The sequence below is a fragment of the Pistacia vera genome, unplaced genomic scaffold (genome assembly GCF_008641045.1).
Source record: "Pistacia vera cultivar Batoury unplaced genomic scaffold, PisVer_v2 Contig318, whole genome shotgun sequence".
NCBI classification, from domain to species: Eukaryota; Viridiplantae; Streptophyta; class Magnoliopsida; order Sapindales; family Anacardiaceae; genus Pistacia; species Pistacia vera.
Genome location: NW_022196133.1, coordinates 388089 through 399565, shown reverse-complemented (window position 1 = coordinate 399565; position 11477 = coordinate 388089). Strand labels below are relative to the sequence as shown.

General features: G+C 35.2%; 1 protein-coding gene across 1 annotated transcript; it reads left to right on the top strand.

Annotated features, from left to right (window-relative positions):
• The first annotated feature begins 277 nt into the window (after nucleotides 1-277).
• Nucleotides 278-11110, top strand: LOC116136689 (activating signal cointegrator 1-like). Its single transcript, XM_031422363.1, has 5 exons — nucleotides 278-500; nucleotides 959-1678; nucleotides 1774-1872; nucleotides 10249-10545; nucleotides 10715-11110. Exons 1-5 carry the CDS (start codon nucleotides 351-353, stop codon nucleotides 11108-11110), a joined length of 1662 nt encoding a protein of 553 aa, XP_031278223.1. The 5' UTR covers nucleotides 278-350.
• Nucleotides 11111-11477: the final 367 nt, after the last annotated feature.

Here is an 11477-nt window from a genome sequence, read left to right as displayed (position 1 = left end):
ACCACTTTTACATATATTTAGTAAAAACTAGCCATTTAAATTTATGAAATCTCAAAATTAGTCATATGTATCAGTCAAAAGACTTTGGTCTTCTTAGTTCTTATAGTTTGGAATATGGAATCTTAACCAAAGTGGTCAGTTTTCTTTAAATAAAATGGCCACTTTTTTAATTCATCACTAGTGAAAAAATGAAAAAATTTCTACCCATTTTCATTAAAAGAAATGAAATCAACTCATTTAATTTCGTAATTATTTTCTTTTTTCCTTTAAACAAAATCTTGATTCTTTTCTCTGTTAAAACCCTGAGATTAATAGAACTCTTTGCATTCTCGCAAGGAGACTGAGAAAGAATGGAGACCGCGGGACAATGGCTAGAGGAAGCGCTGGTGGATCTGTGCAAGAGAGTCAAGACGGGATTGGATTTGGACCGGGAGATAATTTCGGGTTTAGTCTCCTATTGTGAATTCGCTCAACCACTCGACGCCAAAGAGTACCTCGACGTAATTATCTCTTTCTCTCTGTCTTTGATGTTCTCAATTTGTGAGTTTGCTTGGTGGGTTTGAAGTTAATGGGTTTTTCTTTCGCTTTTGGCTTAATTTTTGGGATTAAGTTTGATGGCATAGTTCTCGGGATTGGGCACTGATTGGCCATCATACGAAATAGTATCCTAATTATAAAACAATCTCAGTCTGATAGTATTTTTGGTCCTTGATTTATATCATTGTGGTGCCAAGAATTAGGTTAGGGGAAGCCACAGTGTCAGAGACCACACGAATAAATATTACAAATTAGTCTGTAGCTTGTTAATGTTTTATATAGAATCAGAAGTGAGAATACATTTGCATTTAGAAGTTTAGAAAGGCAGATATTAGCAAAACAATTAGAATTGAATTTATTCGCGAATATTTATGGTGGAGTTCATTTTTTAAAGTTTTACAAATCTAGATTTTCATTGCAGAATATTATTGGCCAAGAAGTGGGCAAAAGCGTGATTGAGGAGTATCTTCGACGCAGAGGTCACTCAGAGCTCTGTAGCAGCACTCCAGATGTTACAACTTCTAAATTACATGCCTATGTTAAACCACGCTCTGGTGATGGATCTGCTAGTGGATTCAAGAAACCATCGAAAACTCCAAAAGAGGTTACAGGCCCCAGTTATCAGGCTAAACCTAAAACGGTTATGGCCTCAAGTTATCAGGTGGAACCAAAAAAAGGTGCTAACTCCAGTTATCATGAAAACCGGGTCTCAGCTGAGAGCAGTGAGTCAAGAACTGTGAATAAAGGGAACCAAACTAGTAGCAAAAAGAAGAAAGCTGGAAAAGTTGTTTCTCTTGCTGAGGCTGCTAAAGGTTCAGTTGTATTCCAACAGGGAAAACCATGCTCTTGTCAAGCACGTCAGCACAGATTGATCAGCAATTGTTTGTCTTGTGGCAAGATAGTTTGTGAACAAGAGGGGGAGGGACCTTGCCAGTTTTGTGGTGCCCTTGTGCTGAAGGAAGGAAGCACGTATGCTGGTCTGGAAGAAAGTTTAGCTCCCCTATCAGATGCTGAAGCAACAGCTGAGGCTTATGCAAAAAGGCTTGTTGAATATGACCGAAACTCTGCAGCTCGTACAACAGTTATTGATGACCAAAGTGACTACTATGAGATTGAGGGAAATAGCTGGCTTTCTAAGGAGGTAACTAGTTGCTTGCTAATCCTTCCAAGCATACAGTTGTATTCTTTCTCTGTGCATGTGCTTAAATTAGCTTGGGATTGACTTTTTGCTCCCAGGAAAAGGAACTTTTAAGGAAGAAACAGGAGGAGATTGAGGAAGCTGAAAGGGCCAATCGAAGTAAAGTAGTTGTGACTTTTGATTTGGTTGGTCGCAAGGTATCAATTTTTGCTTATGGCCAAAATTTCCGCCTATATTTTGCATTCCAATTGTGTAAACGTAATGCCCACCACACATATGCAAGGCTTGAAAACTTTTATTACCTCTGTTTATATTTTTTGTCCTTACTCTTCATAATTATTATCATAAACAATTGCACTACTTAATACGCTCTGTTCAGACAGTTTTCCCCTCCATATTTCTGCTAGGCAAATGGAAAACATCAACACTCACATTAGGACTGTAAACGAGCCGAGCCGAGCGATAAAAGCTCGTTTAGAGCTCGGCTCGATAAGGCTCGGTTCGACTCGACTCGAACTCGGTTCGTTAATCGAGTCGAGTCTTCACACGCGAGCCTGGCTCGGCTCGATTAAGCACTGTACACTTCACAGGGTGTTTTGGTGATTTTTTAAACTATTAGGTATTCTTGATATGTGGGTTCATGAAAAAGGTGTTTGAAAAAATGACAGTTTACCCCCCAAATGCAAATTTGAAATAACACGATACACCAAAACAGAGCGTCAATTACTCAATTTCAGTTCCCCATCCCAGTTGCCCTAAATCCCAAATCGCAATCAAAGACCCCCAAATCCCAAATCGCGAACAGACACTCTGAAATCGGTAATCTCCTAGGATGTTATTTGTATATATTTAAAACTGTTTTTTGATTTTGTAAGGTAATAGACATTTTGTAATGTTTGAAACTATCATGGTTAATTCAACATTGGATGAAATTGAAATGCTGTACCCAGGCAAATTGCTGTAAAAAAGGGGAACTTGGCTCAATCAAACCCGGATAAATGGTGGTTTGATCAACCTTATCGAGCTCGAGCTCGCTATCAGCGCGGCCTCGAGCTGGCTCTAACTCGACTCGAGCTCGAGCTCGAGTTCATTTTGAGGCTCGCCAGCTCGAGCTCGAGCTCGAGCTCGACACTGTTGTAAACGAGCTGAGCTCGATAACCAAAAGCTCGGCTCGGCTCGGCTCTTTACACCCCTAACTCACATGGACAGAAGTCATTAACTTGATGAATGAAAATCAGAACTGTTTGTTTTGTTTTTTATTGGTTATAATATTATGATAGATTCTCATAAAGTACTTTTGATGTGCTCATTACTGGCAATACCCCGATTGCTTTAGTGGTTTATAGCTGCTTGTTTTGTTTTTGTTTTTCATTTAATTGTTTGCTGGTTTCTTGCTTATTCATAGAGTGTTCTTCTCTTCTAATAGAATAGTATTTTCAGGTCTTGTGAATGAAGATGAAGTTTCGAACTGGAGATGGAGAACAGATATTTTTACAGCCACCAGATGAAAGAGAAGTGAACCGAGTTAAACCAAATCCAACTCTTACAGTAAAGCCAGTCTTATAGATCCAGGCATTAGTAAGAAGCCTGATAGGGAAAACAGACACATAGGTCCCTTGCCAACGGCTTATGCACGGAGATAACTGGAAGGGTGCAGCACGACAACAATGGTTAAGCATTTTATGATTGGCAACTGCTCATAAAAAGCATGGCTTGATATGTGCATAGATAAAAGATTAAGTTGTATGTTCTTCGGACTACCATAGAAGTTCATGTCTAGCTTACTACAAATTCTGATGCAGTTAGCACGCAAGCAGCAGATTTACAGTGGTAAGGAATGGAAAGCCTTGTATTCACCTTTTTTTTTTTCTTCATTTTTGAGGATTTAAATATAGTACAGGACTTCTCAGAAAATACAAGTTTAATTTTTATTCTTTTTTACTAAATATGGTACCTGCAGTAGGGGGGCAGTTTAAATTTTTGAGAGTTCTATTTGCGAAGTGAGTTGGGACTTGTTAAATGGATTACATAAAGTTGAAACTATATGTTTATGTTTGTTGAGCAATATTTGAATCACTGGTTAAAAGGTGGTTATACAACTCGAGGACTAAATTTTAAAGTTTTCTGGGTTTAATTTCAAAGAAATATTTGTATTCTTTTATGAATTCTTTGTTTTCATTTCAGTTTTTTAAGAATATTAAATGATTGGAACATGTAAATAATGAAACATCTTCGGCATTTTTGTTTAAAAACTGTTTTTATTAGTAATTTTTAGTTATGTTTTGTATTAATTGTATTATTTTAATAATAGATAATTAAGTTTAATGGTTAAGTAATTATTAGTTATTTAATTACATTATTTTTAATAATAAATTTTGCCTTTATTATTTTTATTAACACTTAACTAATTGAATAAAAATAATAAATATTGATTAAATTTTATTTTGATTCGTTTTACTAATATTTAATCAAAATTATTGGAGTGATGTTTGATTCTCTGGGTATTAATCCTAACTAACTTTTATAGAGTAAGTTTTATTTGAATTATTTATTATTAATATTTAATTTCCTTCAAGGGATGAGGTCTTTTAAATTGCTGACACAAAATTATAATAAAAATAGCCACCCTTTATTGACTTTATCTAATTTCAGTGGAACAACTTTAAATGCAATTCTATGTATTTGAAATAGAAAATAGAGCAAATGTGCCGGATAACAAGATTTTAGGTTATCTAGAGATTTTGTATTTGAGTTCTATCAAGTGGTCACTTATCATATTTGTGATTTAGCTGGTTCATTGGATTTATAGGGTGTTTAATGAATCCTGAGGATTAGTCGAGATATGACTATGCCTTACTCTTATATGAAATACAATTTTTACTCTTTAACATTATTAGTATTTCATAGCTTATGCATGTTAAAAAAAAAAAAAAACTCAAAGAGTGAAATTTGATTGTAAAATATAAAATGAAAAATGAGATTATTTATTAAGCACTAACTCATTACAGTTTACTTTTTCTTTTGTATTGTTGTTTGATTATTGAAACATTTAAAAATTCACAATGGTTATATATTTATATATTTTAATGAGATATGGGAGGAAATTAAATTCGATTGCATTTGATTCAGCTTAAAAGGCTAATCTAAATTAAATGTATTACAATATGAGTTGCTTGTTTAGGAGAGGGAAGAGACTTTCCCTGCATTTTCTGAAAAGACTTGTACGTAAAAGCCATGAACTAAAACCCTACCGGAAGCCATGTTCTCTATGGAAGAAAATAATTTCTCTTTCATTTAGTAAAAGAATATTGAAAACGATTTATTAGAACAGTTTTCTCTAACTATTCATGAGAGATTCAAACGAAAAAATTAAAAAAAAAAAAAGTGATTTGTAGGTAATCCAAAAGTGAATAGGGATACTATTATAATAATATTTGAGATAAACATAAATTGGGATATGATTAATCGATGAAAATACAAGATATTATGTGAATAGTATGAATGTTAGAATCTTGATGCATTTGGGGCTTCAAAATGCTCAAGGAAGTGAGAAAATTGAAAGAATCTTGAACTGAATTAATTTTCACCAATTTAAGTTGTGAATGTAAAGGGAGAGAAAATGAGAAAAAAAATATTTTCCTTGAGAAGAGTTGGAGTTGGGAATTAGAAGTACATTAAACAGCAGCATCCAGAAAGCTACGAGAGCTTCTCTTATAGAGAAGCCTCTTGTTTTGGTTGGGTTAAAGGAGTACGTTGAATAGTGTGGAGGGAGGCGTTGGCTATTCTTGGGAAAATAGGAGGCATTTTCTGGGAAAGTGTTTTCTTGCAAAATTTTGGGTATGAGAACCGTTGAAGGAGATGAGAGAGTCAAAAAGGGTCTGGATTTGTTAGCGGCAAAGTTAGTTATTACTGGTACATATTTATTGTCACACACGACACCGTTTAACTGGAAATGAAAGTACATCTTTATATAAACTTTTTTTTTTTTGGTTGGTAAAAGAAAAAAAATATAGTTGAACTATTTCCAATTTATTTAGAGTATTTTTATTTATTTTAATGTTGAATGCTGTTGGATTCTGACGTGAATTTATAGTGTAGGGAAGGCAGTTAGACAATATTATTTAAATTAATTTACTATTTTATTCTATATTAAATAGCAGAAGATTAAATATTACATATGGTAGCCATAAACAGAACCTCTTAATGTCCCCGCAAAGATTGGCAAATATAGATTGATTGATCATTGACATTTTAAAGCTGCTTCTCCAGATCAAAACCAGTAAGAGCAACCAGAAATAAACAAATATTTAGAGGAGAAGATAAAGAGGGAAGCTTAATCATACGTCAAAACCAAAATTTTCCTGACCTAATGACAAGTTTGAGTCGCTTATTTGTAAATCTCCGTAACTCTTTTGAAAAGCAAAGATAGAAAAGTTTCATGAAACAAGAAAATCGACCAGAAAAGTTAAAAAGTGCGGGTGTAATTAAAATAAAATAGCAAAGGAAAGCAGGGAAAAAACATGTAAACGCAGACAGCATTACTAAAATGTTTGATCTTGCAACCACAACAATTGTGTCCAACACAAATTTTGGAGGGTACTACGATCATAATGACAACAATGTTTGAAAAATACAAAAGCCATTTCAGTCACAGATACGATGGACATTGTCACAGCAGTGAGGAAATTAAGAATGTAATAGGAAGATGGAGCCCATAAGTACATAAGCAGAAGTAAGATTAAAAATTTCAACTTGCATGGTGGTTCTGAATCAAGCAGAAAAATTAAGGACTAGCCAACAGTGAAGAACAAATCACACTCATAACCAAACTAATATACCGTTTCAAGACATAGACAGCATGGTCTAAAGTCGACTAACTCTAGTGACACCAAATAGCAATGACAAAATTAAATTTCAGTATTTCCCTGGTTTTTTATTGGAACTCGGAATCACATTACCCTTAATCAAAAGGGAATAAATCATTAACTATCAATATATAAAAGTTTAGATATAAAGAGCAATGAGATTTCAAGGAGTCATGTTTTCAGTATACCTCCATTTCAATAATGTGTCCTATCATTAAGGTCTCAGAGGGTTCAAGCCCTTCGTGCCGAAAGTTTACTGTAGCTTCATCCATATGCTTTCTAAGAACAGGAAAGCTTTGCAGTTCATTCATAAGACAGCGATGGCTAATCTGAAAGGAGAGTTAATTTTATTAGAAAATTTGCAATGGCAAACATTCGTGCTACGAGAACACAAATATAGCAAGTTAGTAATGATGTACCTTTATAAACTCATCGTATATGAACCCGACATGCTGAAGGCTTGAATCTAACAAACGGGCAATTTGCCTTCGAACAAGAACTTCAAATGGCACCTATATCAAGTCAGAACAAAATGGGAAAGAATATTCATGGACTAATCTAAAAGTAATAATTATATACGATTCTTCGGGGAGCCAAAGATAGAACAGGAAGGAACTAATTAAACTTTAGAAATTACACCAGTAAAACCTACTTCTGCCTATTTGTCAGTAATCTTTATCATCTTTAGTTTACTCCTAAGATACTGTCTGCCTTCACAAAGACTACAATCAACAAACTATTTTTCTGTAATCTTTATCATCTTTAGTTTACTCCAAAGACATTGTATGCCTTCACAAAAACTACAATCAACAAACAAATATGGTTAACATACTAGACCACAAACATACCCATGATGAAAATTTTATAAAAAAAATAACTAGTATCCACCACAATATGAAATCACATTCAAAAGAAGCAGGCTTCGCTTGTTGAAACAATGGCTGTCTAGCTCACTGTTATTTAGATCAATTTCATCAAACTTAACAAACAAGACATCGAAAACTACTTCAGATCAATGCAAACGTTTTACTAGATATGAAATAACTTCCACAGTGGATCATATCCCTCAAACATAAATCAAAAGTTCACAAAAACACTGCTAATTGTGAAAAAAATATGCAAAACATCAAAAGATACCCCTTGTATCCTTTTCCTAGTGACAAGACATTTAGGAGCACTTGTTGTTAGTGTATGTGCCTTAAAACCAATGATAGATGTATGGTTTAGGGCAACATTTGTATATATAAACTTTGTAATGATTTTATCATTAATAAAATGACGATTATTTTATGCTACTTTGTGTCATCTATATTTAATTAAGTTATGTATGTCCTTAAGCTTGTTTTAGAAAGAACTCTATTTTCAAAGAGTTTGAGAACATGAGTATTAGGATTCTTTTTGTATGACTCACTCTTAATTATGTTCCTAATCAGATGTGATAATAATCGAGGGCAATGTTATCACAAGATCAGCATTACTATGTGCCGCCATTGATTAGCATGAGATGCTAATGATTCAGTGATGAGACTCGTACATAAAGGCATGAGTAATGAGGTGATTCATTAGAGAATGAAGCATTGAATGTGACCATCGGACGATTGATCACATGGGTATAATATCTTCGGTCAATGATCATTGTTATGTCTATTAGTGTCACTTTATCCTTAGACCAGAGATGCGATCATATCTTGTGCATGGGTGCTTGTGGTTCTTCAGTACATTATCACTAGAATGTTCATATCTAGTGTGTAGTGTTTGTTGGTCATGAGTTAATCATGTATAGTGTTAGATGCGTATTCAATAAGGAATATGATGGCTCGGATATTATGAGCTTGAGTATTCCACGGGATCAACAATTGTGGAGGAAGTCTTTGGCTAAAGCATTTGTGTTTTATGATAGTTTCATAAAGACACAATTCCACATTCAAGATGATTCGAATTATATGATCAAGTTAGAAATTTGACTATACCATGGTCCGCACTTGATTGGAACACGACATCGGAGGCAATGAGGTGACATGATTGAAATGCTTATTTTTACAAGTTCATATGATCCCTCTTCATTTATTGATTGGAGGCCATAACATACTACTACGTGTCACTCATGGTTTGTAAGGAAGATGGATATCAAGAGTTGATATTTACCTTATTGTCGATCGATAAATGAACTTAGAAAGGTCACACACACATTAAGGATTTCTAAGCTTGATGGGATCAGGGATTCTCTCATTAAAGAGTTAATTAGAATGTTAAAATTTCTGAAGACTCCTAGTTGACTAATTAGTAGAATTGGTTAAAATGCTATTCTTGTAATTGGATAAATTAATTATTAATTAATTTAAAAAATTAAGTCCAAATAAGGAAACTTTATAAATTGTTTAATAATTAATCTTGGACCCAAATTGGGCTAGCACTCAAACGGGCAACAAGATTAAATACTTAAACTAGAATAAGATATTCTAAGGATAGCCTAATAATCTAACATTAAATGGCTATTTAAAGGAGACTTAGGGTTCATTATAATATAACGTATGAGAAATAACAGAAAAAGAAAAATTATAAAAGAAAAAAAAAACCCTAGCCATCGAAGCACATCCAAGAAGATTAGCAACTTGTTTGTCATTCTTCTTAGAGTTTAATCTCCAAATTCTTTGTCATCCCAAATAAAAAATTGTTCTTGATTCCATTGTAGCAGGATAATTCCCATTAACATGAGATCCTATGTGTATCGATCTAGAGAGGTACCACACTTGGGGTATTTAGAGAGTATTCGACGAGGAAAAAAATATAACAAGGGAGTTGGTAACATTTCACTTACTCATCTATTTTGTATTGTAAAGAACATACAATACAAGCCACGATCATAATGGCATTATGGAGAGGAAGTTTTAAAATCTGACCAACCAGGCGCTTCTGCTAAACGTTCCTAACACCAACACTTGCTACTCTGATAGACTCCAAATGTAACAGAAACAAGCAGAACAGAAAAGTTCTACATGAAATATAGGTATGATAGTCCACTTCCTTAATTATTGTGTTTTTTTTCTTTCTTTATTGTTCTTATCTTCTATTTTTTTTTAAAATTAAAAAAAAATAGAGTTTCTTATAAATTTCAAAAATATTTGTTAGAATTAGATCCAACTGAGGGATTCTAAGAAAAAATGGGACTTCTTGCTTGATATAGAAAGATGAAAGATTTTGTATATTTGAATTATATATACATATACAAGAGAGGACCATGAAATTCATTTTATTTGTTGATAGGCCACGACTTTGCATGGATGAGGAAGACATTGCATGCACGTAGAAGACGTTGTGATTAGTTAGAGAGTTTCAAGCCGCACGTTTATCTTTCTACTGCATGTTATTTCCGTTATGCTCTGTTTTTAAGTGTATTTGCATGCTCTGTTTTACGTGTGTTTGAGTCCAGTTGTTAGCTTATAGTTTTCCTTTTGTTTTGGTCTGCTTGTACGTGGGTTGTTAAGTGGTTTTTCTATTTAAGTAGCCACGAGTTGGTAATGAATTATCAAGCAAAACATTATCTAAGTTGTTGTGGTACTTTCTCACCCGAAGAGGAAACTAATTTGTGGTAAGTTCTCACCCGAAGAGAACACAAGTTATCTTAGCATTTATACATGCTGCGTTTGGGACCTATCATTAGTATTAGAGCAGGTTATTTTGGGAACCAATAAAGAGCATATTGAACAGTTAGAGGTTGGGCTCGGTGAAGTGCAAGATGGGCTACACCGGATGGAGCTCGGCATGACGGACAGGCTACGACATTTGGAAGAAACTCTTAACCGTCTCTCTGATGTACTGCTTGCAAACCAGGAGCCTCCAAACCATGGCAACCAACACCGTGAAGGCCACGATGGGGGACAGCTTGTTGTCTCCTCCAAGACAGCGAAGCTTGCATTTCCTATATTCTCAGGAGATGATCCAGCGGAGTGGTTCAATCGTGTGAACCAATTCTTTGAATTCCAGAATACTTCCGAAGCACAGAAAGTATCTTTGGCCTCCTACCACTTGGAAGGAGAGGCCAACCAATGGTGGCAATGGATCCGTAGGACATTCCAAGAGGAAGGACGCGCTCTTTCATGGGCAAATTTTGAAGACTCGCTTTGGGCCTTCGGAGTGCGAAGATTTTGATGAAGCTCTTTCGAGAATCATGTAGACAGGCTCTTTACGTGATTACCAGCGAGAATTTGAACACTTGGCCAATCGGGTACGAGGATGGACTCAAAAGGCTCTGGTTGGGACATTCATGGGTGACTTAAATGCTGAAATTGCCGATGGGATTAGAATGTTTAAACCGCAATCCCTTAAGGATGCCATTAACTTGGCACGAATGAGAGACGAACAACTCACACGGCAGCGGGAGTTCTTACAACCACCCCCACCTGCACGAGCTCCTCTAGCTCTTCCACCAGCAGCTCTTGTAGCTCCCGCAGCACCTGCTGATCCGATCAAGCGATTATTATGGGAGGAAATACAGAGGAAGAGAGCACAAGGTCTCTGTTTCAACTGCAATGAACGTTTTACAGCAGGCCACGGATGTCAAAAACTGTAGCTATTACTCTTGGAAGGGCAAGCAGGTAAGGTAATAGGCAAGCAGGTAACGTAATATGTGAGGTAATCACTGATCAACGGACATTGGTGGCTGACCAAGGTGGAGGTGAAGTGGGATAAATTTTAGTGTAATGGAATGGAAATATCTTNTTGCGTAGCTAGATGGATTTTGCGTCATTTTTATATTTTCGTCGCCAAAAACCATTCCTGACGCACAATTTGTTGCATAGCTAGATGGATTTTATATCATTGTTTCTATTTTTGTCGCCAAACACGTTTCCCGACAAACAATTTGTTGTGTAGCCAGATGGATTTTATGTCATTTTTTATATTTTTGTCGCCAAAAACGTTTCCTGATGCACAATTTG